The sequence below is a fragment of the Gorilla gorilla genome, chromosome 13, assembly GCF_029281585.2.
Source record: "Gorilla gorilla gorilla isolate KB3781 chromosome 13, NHGRI_mGorGor1-v2.1_pri, whole genome shotgun sequence".
Classification (NCBI taxonomy): Eukaryota; Metazoa; Chordata; class Mammalia; order Primates; family Hominidae; genus Gorilla; species Gorilla gorilla.
This window is the reverse complement of record NC_073237.2, coordinates 110671318-110684963: the sequence shown is the minus strand read 5'-3', so window position 1 is coordinate 110684963 and position 13646 is coordinate 110671318. Positions and strand designations below refer to the sequence as shown.

At 53.1% G+C, this 13646-nt stretch overlaps 2 protein-coding genes across 2 annotated transcripts; both read right to left on the bottom strand.

Moving 5' to 3' along the window:
- Nucleotides 1-2837: 2837 nt before the first annotated feature.
- Nucleotides 2838-6234, bottom strand: LOC109028196 (alpha-1-acid glycoprotein 2). The gene is made up of 6 exons (XM_031014333.3): nt 6077-6234; nt 5519-5661; nt 5233-5303; nt 4421-4528; nt 4165-4268; nt 2838-3025 (listed from the first exon to the last, which is right to left on the bottom strand). Exons 1-6 carry the CDS (start codon nt 6188-6190, stop codon nt 2960-2962), a joined length of 606 nt encoding a protein of 201 aa, XP_030870193.1. The 5' UTR covers nt 6191-6234; the 3' UTR covers nt 2838-2959.
- A 3386-nt stretch (nt 6235-9620) lies between these two features.
- ORM1 (orosomucoid 1) lies at nt 9621-13011 on the bottom strand. Its single transcript, XM_004048495.5, has 6 exons — nt 12855-13011; nt 12297-12439; nt 12013-12083; nt 11204-11311; nt 10948-11051; nt 9621-9808 (listed from the first exon to the last, which is right to left on the bottom strand). Exons 1-6 carry the CDS (start codon nt 12966-12968, stop codon nt 9743-9745), a joined length of 606 nt encoding a protein of 201 aa, XP_004048543.1. The 5' UTR covers nt 12969-13011; the 3' UTR covers nt 9621-9742.
- Nucleotides 13012-13646: the final 635 nt, after the last annotated feature.

Sequence of the window (13646 nt, the reverse complement as noted above, 5' to 3'; positions counted from 1 at the left end):
TTCAATGTCAAGTTTATGGGGTGGTAGGTTTGATGCCCAGCCAAGCCCTTTCCCAGGGGACCTGTTGGGTGCTCTGCCTGCCTCCCTCTGGTGGCTTCTGTTTCTCCAGTTTTCCCCCTTTGCCTATCTCAGAACCATAAATCTTTCAACTGCAGAGGGCTTTGAGGTGGGGCTGCCTAGCCAAGTCCCTTTTGACTGAGGCCAGAGATGTAAATGAGGCACACAGCAAGTTGCTGTCTACAAGAGTATGCACCTGGACTCTCCAGTGCTCCTTTCTTTCTTTTTTTATTCTTTTTTCTTTTTTTTTTTTTTTTTTTTTTGAGACTGAGTTTTGCTCTGGTTGCCCAGGCTGGAGTACAGTGGTGGAATCTCGGCTCACTGCAACCTCCGCCTCCCGGGTTCAAATGATTCTCTTGCCTCAGCCTCCCGAGTAGCTGGGATTACAGGCATGCGCCACCACGTCTGGCTAATTTTGTATTTTTAGTAGAGACAGGGTTTCTCCATGTTAGTTGGGCTGATCTTGCACTCCCAGCCTCAGGTGATCCACCCACCTCAGCCTCCCAAAGTGCTGGGATTACAGGCGTGAGCCATGGCGCCCAGCCTTCCAGTACTTTCAATAGCAAACAGCACCTGCCATTTAGGGAGCACCTGCTAGACCCTGATTCCGGTGCTAAGCACTGGGCATGTCCTGCTTCACATAGTCCATGTGCTAACTCTCAGGACCCTCACTCTGCCCCCCTTTTACTGATGAGGAGAGTGGGGTTTCAATGGGCCATCTGCCCAAACTGGTTTGGGAGAGAACCTGGGTTTAAACTCACATTGGTCTGACCCAAAGTCCACATTCTTTGTTATGTGTGTTTGCTTCCTCTACCTCCATGATTCTTTTTCTCTTGACCTCTGGTTTCTTCTTCACGTGGCTTTTTCTTCCATGTTCCCCACTTCTTGTCTCCCTCACTTCTCCCTGCCCTGCCCATCATGACTCATTTCTGTTTCATTTTTCAGCGGATCCTCCTCAGTATGGTTGAAAATGGTGTCTCACTGAAAGTAACACTGAAATGGACAAACTTCCTGTAGGTTCTGAGCCTTCAGTTCCAGGACATTGTGGGACCCCAGAGGCTGTCCTGTCCACTTGCCTTCTGAGGACACCAGCTCGGTGTCCCCAGCCTCCGTGCTGTGGGCACAGCAGTGGTTTGGGTGCTGAGCAAAGGATGCTGTAGTCTTGGCCCTGTGGAGCTTGGCTGTTGGGACAGGAGGTACAAAGGGGAGTGGTGCCTGAGGACACAGGACTGGACCCTGGGGTGTCAGAGCCTCAGGCTCATGGTCCTATCACCCTGGATGGTATACGCAGCTGCACATACGGAATAGATGGAACAACTCAGGCCCAACTTTTCTGCCACGGAAGGGGTGCTGCTTCCCTCACGTAACAAGAGGCTGTCAATCATGAGCTCCCAGGTCTGGGTGAGGCTGGCCCTTCGTGGCTTGTGCCACTGAGTGGGCTGTGCCTCGGGCTTGGCTCCACCTCAGGGCTCCACATTTGCAGGATGTCAGCTGATTTCCAGGGACCGGCCTCACCCTTACGTGTTGTCTCCTTCTTCTGGGTCTCCCAGGTGAGCACCCTGAGGACACGTCCATGGAGACACCCAGCCCCTCTGGCCTGGGCCCCAAGCCCTCTGCATCACCCCAGCCCTTCCCTGCCCTGCCCTGCCCTGGCCCAGGCAACCGTCTCTTGCCTGGATGCCTACAGCAGCCTTCACTCGGGCCTTCCTGCCTCCAGCCTGGTCCCCCCAACGTGCCTCCCCCGATGGCCATGGTAATACTGGAATAAGGTCCTTGTGATTGGCACCACATGCCTGAACTCTCCCCACCCCATCCACCTTGTATTAGTCTGTTCTCACATTGCTATAAAGAAATACCTGAGACTGGGTAGTTTATGAAAAAAAGAGGTTTAATTGACTCACAGTTCTGCAGGCTTCAGAGGAAGCATGGCTGGGAGGCCTCAGGAAACTTACAATCATGGTGGAAGGCAAAGAGGAAGCAAGTCCCTTCTTCACAAGACAGCAGGAGAGACAGAGCAAAGGGGGAGGTGCTACACACTTTTAAACAATGAGATCTTGTGAGAAACAGCACTCGGGAGATGGTGCTAAACCATTAGAAACCACCCCCATGATACAATCACCTCCCACCAGGACCCGCCTCCAACACATGGGTCTGAAAATTCCATGTGAGATTTGGGTGGGGACACAGAGCCAAACAATATCACACCTCCACTCCTGTTTAGGGTCTTCTGCCTCAAGGTTACTCAAATGCATCCTCTCATTTCCTTGCTTGCAGCAGAAACAGAAAGGGTTTTTTTTTTTTTTTATGACTAGTTGAAGTTTTATTACAATCTTGCTATTAGGAGAAAGGCCTTACAGTAGTCTCAGTTTAGAAATTCACATTTGTTTGCTTGTATTGTTTTAAATGGACACATAATGTACATATTTATGGGGAACTGTGTGATAATGTTCCCAACACAAAGAAATGGTAAATGTTTGAGGTGGTGGAAATGACCCCGATTTGATCATCACACATTGTACACAGAACAGCAGGTTGTATTATGCTCCTCATCTTTCTAGATTGGTTCAGATGCCCCTTCCAGGAAGCCTTCCCAGATTTTCGCCCTGCAGAAGAAAGTGTCTTCCCACAGTGCTGGGCTCCCACAGCACTCGGTGCCTGTCATCCTCCATCCTGGCGTGTGTGGGGCTCTTCCCACCAGGGACAGCGTCTTCTCCAGTGCCCAGCCAGGGTTGAACTCAGGGCAGGCTTCAGAATGAATGAATGAACAAATGACTAACAGCTTAGCTGTTCCAAATACAGAAGCTTTATTGATGCAAGTGAGGGAAAAAGCTGAGGTACACATGTTGGGTTGGAGGGGCAGGATGGCCCCCAAGTCTCTGTCCTGATCCAAGGCGGTGTCCTGCTAGGATTCCCCCTCCTCCTGTTTCCTCTCCTTCTCGTGCTGCTTCTCCAGTGGCTCACACTTATCCTAGAAGGCAGTGGGGAATTGGGGTGAGGGAGAAGCAGAGGCATGGGGACAGGGTGGGAGGTCTTCCAGGGAGAGGGCAGAATGAGTTCTGGCCTGTGGAACCAGCTCAACCAGGGCTCCAACCCTGGCACTGTCACTTCCCAGCTGGGTGATCTTGGGCAAGTCATTTTCTGTCTCTGAACCTCAGCTTACTTGCCTCTACAATGGGAGCTCAGACCCTTAAGAATCACTGGCATTTACTGAGCACATAGGACCTGCCGAGCCCTTATGCTGCAGCTCCTGAATTCCTCACAACCACCACTACTATGCAGATGATGTAACTGAGGAGCAGGGTGGCCTTGGGACCCATTCGAGGCTCCCTAGCCAGACAGTGGGGGTGCCAGGCTGTGGATCAGGTGAGCTGACTACAGTGGTTGCGTTCATAAGCCCTGTCCCAGGATGCTGGGACTGCGGATGGGGGCAGGAGGTAGTTCACATCCCTGGTGGTCATCTCAGGTGGCAAATGGATGGAATTGTTTTTGTTTGAATAGTCATGGAAGTACTGCATGTATATATTTTAAAAATTGGAACCAGCTCATCGGTGCTGTGATTTCACAGGCATTGGGCACAGGGCCACACCAACACAAGTCTTCCAAACACAGGTTTAAAGAAAAGTGTTAAGGAGCTCATTATACAGTAATTCTCATTTGTAGCAAAAATCGGGATGGTGACTGTGGCCGTGCTGCAGTGTGGGTGACATTGAAAACCACAGTATCAATTCCCCACTGCACGGGTATTAAAAATGAGCAGGGAGTGGAGGTGGGGTGAAAGCCTGGGGTTTGGGACGCGTCTGTAGGTGGTAACTCCCCGCATTACGTCCCCTCCAATTGCCAATCCCCCAACCCCGTGGCTCACGCTGTTCCCTCCTGTTAGCTTTGAGGTCCTCCCTGGTTTCACAGGGACTTCTCCCTCCTGGGCTCTCATCCACCACCCCTGGGCCTCTGTAGAGCTCAGCTGTCCCTACAGTGAGGCAGGTGCCTAAAAGCAGAAGATCTGCCTAGCTGTGCAGCCTTGCCTGGCAGCTCTCCTGCTCTGGGCCTCTGGGGCTGCCCAAGTTGGGCCATGCACAAGGTGGGCACTGCCCAATCCCTTGCGTTTACCTTTTTCCAATCGGTGTACACGACTTCTGACCTGGGAATGCACAAGCAGTTGAGAGCTTCGTAGAACTCTCCGAGTTGCTCCTTGGTCGTCTCTGGCTTGTCAGCTGCAGGGGGAGCAAAGAGACTGACTGGGGACATGGTGGGGCCTGGCGGGAGGCCAGGGAGGGCTGGGGTTCTAGGGGCCAGCCCCAGGGGTGGGTGAATGGGGGGTGAGGCCTGAGAGGGGCATGAGTTTGGGGCTGCTAAGCATGCCTACCATAGACAGACAGCCCCCAGTTCTTCTCATCGTCCAGGTAGGAACCAAACATCAAGGTCTTGGTGTCCCTGAGGAACAGCAGGTGAGCGACATGTTCTCGGCCTCCCTCTGGAAGAGAAAAAGAGCCTCTGGGTGAGAACATGGGATGGCACAATGGTGCCTGTCTTACAGGTGAGGAGGCCTAGGTGTGTCCGGGGCCACAAAGCCCATCAGTGAAGGCCCGGGGCTCCTTTGGGCCACCGTGTGCCCAGCCCCTGCTGCATGCCTGGCTCCACACCAAGCACTTTCTGTACATGAGATCTCAGGAGCCTCACACAGACTGTGGCTGTCAGGGCCTTTCTCCCCGTTTTACAGATGAGGAAAATGAGGCCCAGAGAGGAGGCTCGGGATGCTAAATGATGTCAGTTCAGCTCCATCAGATCCCTGCCATGTGCCACCTCTGCGGTGATGGGGGACATAGTTGAAGGTACCACCTCTCCAACATACAGGCTTCTACCATTGGTTTGCAAAGGATATTAAAGAGGGCATGAGAGAGAGGCAGATCTGAAGCCAGCCTGGAGTTCCAATTCTAGTTCTAATTATAAGCTGTGTGACCTTGGGGAAACTATTTGAGGTCTCTGTTCTTCTGTTTCCTCATCTAATTCTCGCAGTGTCTTCTTAGGGATTTTTTCTGAGCACGTGGTAAGAGCTCAAAAATGTTAGTGGTTATTTCTCTGTGCCCAAAGCCTCCAGGGCGCTATATCCAGCCCCCACCTTATGCTGTCCTGCCCTGTTCCCACGGTGAACCCTCCTGCCTGAGGGCTGGCCCTCACCGTATCTGGAGACAGTCCCATTCTCCCGCTGGACATTCAGGTAACTGGAGTTATAGAAGCACTGGTTCTGGCTAAAGTCAACCAGAAGGCAGAAGAAAAACAGTAATGTTATCGAGGAGAAGTGGCCAATCGCCCATCACAGTCCAGGGGCAAGAGTCTGGTGGAGATTAAAGCCAGCCCTCCCGGTTCCACCCATGGGAAGGCCAAGGCCAGGAAGAAGGAGGGACTTGCTCAGGTCTTCTGGCCAGAAGCTGAGATGGGGGTATGTTGGAATGGGGGCTCTCACCGGGTCTGGTACTCTCTGAGAAAGATCGTGTCCTCTGTCTTGTTGGGGGTAAAGTAAAAGAAGGTTGCTTGGATCTCCTGAACCGACTTATTGTACTCCTCGTTTCGAAAGGCTGATGCGATATAAAACCACTTGCCAGAGATCTGGGGATAAGGTGGGAGCTGGTGATGGGGGCTTGATGCTGAATCTTTGACTGTCAGCTGGGAGGAGACTCAGGCAGATCTCTCCCTGATTTTGCAAATGGGGAGACGAGGCCCCTGGTGGGCAGTGCGCATGCAGGAGCTCACCCTGAGGATCAGTCATTGCTCCCCAGGCAGCCTCTCCAGGCCCAGCACAGAACCGTCCTCCGTGAAGGGCTCTGCAGTGAGGCTTCTGAGTTTGGAGGCAGGGGGTGCCTCCAGAGTCCCCTGGGCTGGTGAGAATTTCACCCTGGGGACCCAGAAGAGAAAAGGGCAGAGCCGGGAGTGGGGGTCCGACCACAGCCAGCAGGGAAAGGGAAGCCCAGAGAAGGGCGGCAGCTGCCCATGTGCTCAGGACAGGGCTAGCCCAGGCACTCACCCGGTCCAGGGTGGCGTTGGTGATGGGCACCGGTACTAGGTTGGCACACAATGGGATCTGGGCTTCCAGCAGAGGTAGGAGGCTCAGGACTGTAAGAACCCAGGACAGCGCCATACTGAGACCAGGAGGCACGTGGAGCCAGGCAGTGCTGGTGGCTGCAGGGTGCAGTCACCTTTATAATAAACTGTGGGCGGTCACTTGGAGCCCAGCAAAAGTTTACTCTGTGTCTGTGACACAATCCTGCCAGCACTTGGGAAATGCCTCGCACAAAACCTCCCCCAAAGGCCAGCTCGGAGCACCGCCTCCAAACCCAGGTCTAATTTGAGTTCCTCACATGGAGAGGTTACAAAAGCCCTAGAGTATGGCTGCCCCAGGCCGAGGTGGGTGTGGGGCTGCAGCAACATTAGTAAACGTGTGAGTCCACAGATTTCCGTAGAGAAGCCTCCCCCTCAGGAATCTCATGTCTTCATTCAGTTCCTATCCCTCTGAGTGCCAAGACTTACTTCAGTGGGACCCAGCCACAAACCTAATGATGAAGCACCTTTGAGGGTCCCCAGGCTGGCATGGGATGTATGTTGTGGTGGGGAGAGTTGGGGTGAAGGATGCCGGGTGAAGGCAAACATAGATTCAGTTCCACTGAGTGTGGCAACAGCTGTGTCAGAGCCAAAGTTCAATGGGGCCCCAACCCAGCCCTGGACGCAGGCACATTTCCAAAAAGGGACATCCAAGTCGAATGTCTATTTCCAGTAAATATACTACTCGAAGTGTCTCCCAACATCTCAAACAGGAAACTGTCTCCCTGTTTTCCCCCATTCCCTGCCACCTGAGCAGGCAGCTTGCTTCTCTTTCACCAATACGCCCCCAATCCTGGAGCAGTGCCCAGCACTTCAAGGGCACTCAGTGTATACTGTGGAATGAGTGATTCCATGGCACATTTGCGTTCCTACCTTATGGGTCAAGTCTTTATTTGTATGAATAAATACTTTCAGAAAGTATTCTTTTTTTTTTTTGTTTCTCAGAGACAGAGTTTCGCCATTTTGCTCTTGTTGCCCAGGCTGGAGTGCAATGGCTCGGTCTTGGCTCACCACAACCTCCCCTGCTGGTTTCAAGCAATTCTCTTGCCTCAGCCTCCCGAGTCGCTGGGATTACAGGTATGTGCTACCACGCCTGGCTAATTTTGTATTTTTAGGAGAGATGGGGTTTCTCCACGTTGGTCAGGCTGGTCTCCAACTCCCTACCTCAGGTGATCCGCCCACCTCGGCCTCCCAAAGTGCTGGGATTACAAGCATAAGCCACCACGCCTGGCCTTCCAGAGCTCCTTTCAACAGTGAACAGCAGCTGCTGTTTAGGGAGCACCTGCTGGACCCTGATTCTTACGCTAAACACTGGGCATTGTCTGCTTCACACAGTCCCTGTACTAGCTCTCAGGACCCTCACTCTGCCCCCCTTTTACTGATGAGGAGAGGAGGTTCCACTGGGCCTTCTGCCCAAACTGGTTTGAGAGAGAGCCTGGGTTTGAACTCACATTAGTTTGACTCCAAAGTCCACATTCTTTGTTATGTGTGTTTTTTGCTTCCTCTACCTCCATGATTCTTTTTCTCTTGACCTCTGGTTTCTTCCTCACGTGGCTTTTCCTTCCATGTTCCACACTTCTCTTCTCCCTTGCTTCTCCCTGCCCTGCCCACCACGACTCATTTCTGTTTCATTTTTCAGCGGATCCTCCTCAGTATGGTTGAAAATGGTGTCTCACTGAAAGTAACACTGAAATGGGGAAACTTCTTGTAGGTTCTGAGCCTTCAGTTCCAGGCCACTGTGGGACCCCAGAGGCTGTCCTGTCCACTTGCCTTCTGAGGACATCAGCTCGGTGTCCCCAGCCTCCGTGCTGTGGGCACAGCAGTGGTTTGGGTGCTGAGCAAAGGATGCTGTAGTCTTGGCCCTGTGGAGCTTGGCTGTTGGGACAGGAGGTACAAAGGGGAGTGGTGCCTGAGGACACAGGACTGGACCCTGGGGTGTCAGAGCCTCAGGCTCATGGTCCTATCACCCTGGATGGTATACGCAGCTGCACATACGGAATAGATGGAACAACTCAGGCCCAACTTTTCTGCCACGGAAGGGGTGCTGCTTCCCTCACGTAACAAGAGGCTGTCAATCATGAGCTCCCAGGTCTGGGTGAGGCTGGCCCTTCGTGGCTTGTGCCACTGAGTGGGCTGTGCCTTGGGCTTGGCTCCACCTCAGGGCTCCACATTTGCAGGATGTCAGCTGATTTCCAGGGACCGGCCTCACCCTTACGTGTTGTCTCCTTCTTCTGGGTCTCCCAGGTGAGCACCCTGAGGACACGTCCATGGAGACACCCAGCCCCTCTGGCCTGGGCCCCAAGCCCTCTGCATCACCCCAGCCCTTCCCTGCCCTGCCCTGCCCTGGCCCAGGCAACCGTCTCTTGCCTGGATGCCTACAGCAGCCTTCACTCGGGCCTTCCTGCCTCCAGCCTGGTCCCCCCAACGTGCCTCCCCCGATGGCCATGGTAATACTGGAATAAGGTCCTTGTGATTGGCACCACATGCCTGAACTCTCCCCACCCCATCCACCTTGTATTAGTCTGTTCTCACATTGCTATAAAGAAATACCTGAGACTGGGTAGTTTATGAAAAAAAGAGGTTTAATTGACTCACAGTTCTGCAGGCTTCAGAGGAAGCACGGCTGGGAGGCCTCAGGAAACTTACAATCGTGGTGGAAGGCAAAGAGGAAGCAAGTCCCTTCTTCACAAGACAGCAGGAGAGAGAGACCGAAGGGGGAGGTGCTACACATTTTTAAACAATGAGATCTTGTGAGAAACAGCACTCAGGAGGTGGTGCTAAACCATTAGAAACCATCCCCATGATACAATCACCTCCCACCAGGACCGACCTCCAACACATGGGTCTGAAAATTCCATGTGAGATTTGGGTGGGGACACAGAGCCAAACAATATCACACGTGCACTCCTGTTTAGAGCCTTCTGCCTCAGGTTTACTCAAACACATCCTCTCATTTCCTTGCTTGCAGCAGAAACAGAAAGGGGTTTTTTTTTTATGACTAGTTGAAGTTTTATTACAATCTTGCTATTAGGAGAAAGGCCTTACAGTAGTCTCAGTTTAGAAATTCACATTTGTTTGCTTGTATTGTTTTAAATGGACACATAATGTACATATTTATGGGGAACTGTGTGATAATGTTCCCAACACAAAGAAATGGTAAATGTTTGAGGTGGTGGAAATGACCCCGATTTGATCATCACACATTGTACACAGAACAGCAGGTTGTATTATGCTCCTCATCTTTCTAGATTGGTTCAGATGCCCCTTCCAGGAAGCCTTCCCAGATTTTCGCCCTGCAGAAGAAAGTGTCTTCCCACAGTACTGGGCTCCCACAGTACTTGGTGCCTGTCATCATCCATCCTGGCGTGTGTGGGGCTCTTCCCACCAGGGACAGCGTCTTCTCCAGTGCCCAGCCAGGGTTGAACTCAGGGCAGGCTTCAGAATGAATGAATGAACAAATGACTAACAGCTTAGCTGTTCCAAATACAGAAGCTTTATTGATGCAAGTGAGGGAAAAAGCTGAGGTACACATGTCGGGTTGGAGGGGCAGGATGGCCCCCAAGTCTCTGTCCTGATCCAAGGCTGTGTCCTGCTAGGATTCCCCCTCCTCCTGTTTCCTCTCCTTCTCGTGCTGCTTCTCCAGTGGCTCACACTTATCCTAGAAGGCAGTGGGGAATTGGGGTGAGGGAGAAGCAGAGGCATGGGGACAGGGTGGGAGGTCTTCCGGGGAGAGGGCAGAATGAGTTCTGGCCTGTGGAACCAGCTCAACCAGGGCTCCAACCCTGGCACTGTCACTTCCCAGCTGGGTGATCTTGGGCAAGTCATTTTCTGTCTCTGAACCTCAGCTTACTTGCCTCTACAATGGGAGCTCAGACTCTTAAGAATCACTGGCATTTACTGTGCACTTAGGTCCTGCCGAGCCCTTATGCTGCAGCTCCTGAATTCCTCACAACCACCACTACTATGCAGATGATGTAACTGAGGAGCAGGGTGGCCTTGGGACCCATTCGAGGCTCCCTAGCCAGACAGTGGGGGTGCCAGGCTGTGGATCAGGTGAGCTGACTACAGTGGTTGCGTTCATAAGCCCTGTCCCAGGATGTTGGGACTGCGGATGGGGGCAGGAGGTAGTTCACATCCCTGGTGGTCATCTCAGGTGGCAAATGGATGGAATTGTTTTTGTTTGAATAGTCATGGAAGTACTGCATGTATATATTTTAAAAATTGGAACCAGCTCATCGGTGCTGTGATTTCACAGGCATTGGGCACAGGGCCACACCAACACAAGTCTTCCAAACACAGGTTTAAAGAAAAGTGTTAAGGAGCTCATTATACAGTAATTCTCATTTGTAGCAAAAATCGGGATGGTGACTGTGGCCGTGCTGCAGTGTGGGTGACATTGAAAACCACAGTATCAATTCCCCACTGCACGGGTATTAAAAATGAGCAGGGAGTGGAGGTGGGGTGAAAGCCTGGGGTTTGGGACGCGTCTGTAGGTGGTAACTCCCCGCATTACGTCCCCTCCAATTGCCAATCCCCCAACCCCGTGGCTCACGCTGTTCCCTCCTGTTAGCTTTGAGGTCCTCCCTGGTTTCACAGGGACTTCTCCCTCCTGGGCTCTCATCCACCACCCCTGGGCCTCTGTAGAGCTCAGCTGTCCCTACAGTGAGGCAGGTGCCTAAAAGCAGAAGATCTGCCTAGCTGTGCAGCCTTGCCTGGCAGCTCTCCTGCTCTGGGCCTCTGGGGCTGCCCAAGTTGGGCCATGGACAAGGTGGGCACTGCCCAATCCCTTGCGTTTACCTTTTTCCAGTCGGTGTACACGACATCTGACTTGGGAATGCGCAAGCAGTCGAGAGCTTCGTAGAACTCTCCGAGTTGCTCCTTGGTCGTCTCTGGCTTGTCAGCTGCAGGGGGAGCAAAGAGACTGACTGGGGACATGGTGGGGCCTGGCGGGAGGCCAGGGAGGGCTGGGGTTCTAGGGGCCAGCCCCAGGGGTGGGTGAATGGGGGGTGAGGCCTGAGAGGGGCATGAGTTTGGGGCTGCTAAGCATGCCTACCATAGACAGACAGCCCCCAGTTCTTCTCATCGTTCACGTCAAAAGCAAGCATGTAGGTCTTGGTGTCCCTGAGGATCAGCAAGTGAGCGGCATGTTCCCGGCCTCCCTCTGGAAGAGAAAAAGAGCCTCTGGGTGAGAACATGGGATGGCACAATGGTGCCCGTCTTACAGGTGAGGAGGCCTAGGTGTGTCCGTGGCCACACAGCGCATCAGTGAAGGCCCGGGGCTCCTTTGGGCCACCGTGTGCCCAGCCCCTGCTGCATGCCCGGCTCCACACCAAGCACTTTCTGTACATGGGATCTCAGGAGCCTCACACAGACTGTGGCTGTCAGGGCCTTTCTCCGTTTTACAGATGAGGAAAATGAGGCCCAGAGAGGAGGCTCGGGATGCTAAATGATGTCAGTTCAGCTCCATCAGATCCCTGCCATGTGCCACTTCTGTGGTGATGGGGGACATAGTTGAAGGTACCACCTCTCCAACATACAGGCTTCTACCATTGGTTTGCAAAGGATATTAAAGAGGGCATGAGAGAGAGGCAGATCTGAAGCCAGCCTGGAGTTCCAATTCTAGTTCTAATTATAAGCTGTGTGACCTTGGGGAAACTATTTGAGGTCTCTGTTCTTCTGTTTCCTCATCTAATTCTCGCAGTGTCCTCTTAGAGTTGTTTCTGAGCACGTCGTTAGAGCTCAAAAATGTTAGTGGTTATTTCTCTGTGCCCAAAGCCTCCAGGGCTCTACATCCAGCCCCCACCTTATGCTGGCCTGCCCTGTTCCCACAGTGAACCCTCCTGCCTGAGGGCTGGCCCTCACCATATCTGGAGATGGTCCCATTTTCCCGCTGGACATTCAGGTAGGTGGTGTTATAGAAGCACTGGTCCTGTCTAAAGCCAAACAGAAGGCAGAAGGAAAACAGGAAGATTATTGAGAAGTGGGCCAATCGCCCATCACAGTCCAGGGGCAAGAGTCTGGTGGAGATTAAAGCCAGCCCTCCCAGTTCCACCCATGGGAAGGCCAAGGCCAGGAAGAAGGAGGGACTTGCTCAGGTCTTCTGGCCAGAAGCTGAGATGGGGGTGCGTTGGAATGGGGGCTCTCACCGGGTCTGGTACTCTCTGAGAAAGATCGTGTCCTCTGTCTTGTTGGGGGTAAAGTAAAAGAAGGTTGCTTGGATCTCCTGAACCGACTTATTGTACTCCTCGTTTCGAAAGGCCGATGCGATATAAAACCACTTGCCAGTGATCTGGGGAGAAGGTCAGAGGTAGTGATGGGGGCTTGATGCTGAATCTTTGACTGTCAGCTGGGAGGAGACTCAGGCAGATCTCTCCCTGATTTTGCAAATGGGGAGACGAGGCCCCTGGTGGGCAGTGCGCATGCAGGAGCTCACCCTGAGGATCATTCATTGCTCCCCAGGCAGCCCCTCCAGGCCCAGCACAGAACCGTCCTCCGTGAAGGGCTCTGCAGTGAGGCTTCTGAGTTTGGAGGCAGGGGGTGCCTCCAGAGTCCCCTGGGCTGGTGAGAATTTCACCCTGGGGACCCAGAAGAGAAAAGGGCAGAGCCGGGAGTGGGGGTCCGACCACAGCCAGCAGGGAAAGGGAAGCCCAGAGAAGGGCGGCAGCTGCCCATGTGCTCAGGACAGGGCTAGCCCAGGCACTCACCCGGTCCAGGGTGGCGTTGGTGATGGGCACCGGTACTAGGTTGGCACACAATGGGATCTGGGCTTCCAGCAGAGGTAGGAGGCTCAGGACTGTAAGAACCCAGGACAGCGCCATACTGAGACCAGGAGGCACGTGGAGCCAGGCAGTGCTGGTGGCTGCAGGGTGCAGTCACCTTTATAATAAACTGTGGGCGGTCACTTGGAGCCCAGCAAAAGTTTACTCTGTGTCTGTGACACAATCCTGCCAGCACTTGGGAAATGCCTCGCACAAAACCTCCCCCAAAGGCCAGCTCGGAGCACCGCCTCCAAACCCAGGTCTAATTTGAGTTCCTCACATGGAGAGGTTACAAAAGCCCTAGAGTATGGCTGCCCAAGGCCGAGGTGGGTGCGGGGCTGCAGCAACATTAGTAAACGTGTGAGTCCACAGATTTCTGTAGAGAGGCCTCCCCCTCAGGAATCTCATGTCTTCATTCAGTTCCTATCCCTCTGAGTGCCAAGACTTACTTCAGTGGGACCCAGCCACAAACCTAATGATGAAGCACCTTTGAGGGTCCCCAGGCTGGCATGGGATGTATGTTGTGGTGGGGAGAGTTGGGGTGAAGGATGCCGGGTGAAGGCAAACATAGATTCAGTTCCACTGAGTGTGGCAACAGCTGTGTCAGAGCCAAAGTTCAATGGGGCCCCAACCCAGCCCTGGACGCAGGCACATTTCCAAAAAGGGACATCCAAGTCGAATGTCTATTTCCAGTAAATATACTACTCGAAGTGTCTCCCAACATCTCAAACAGGAAAC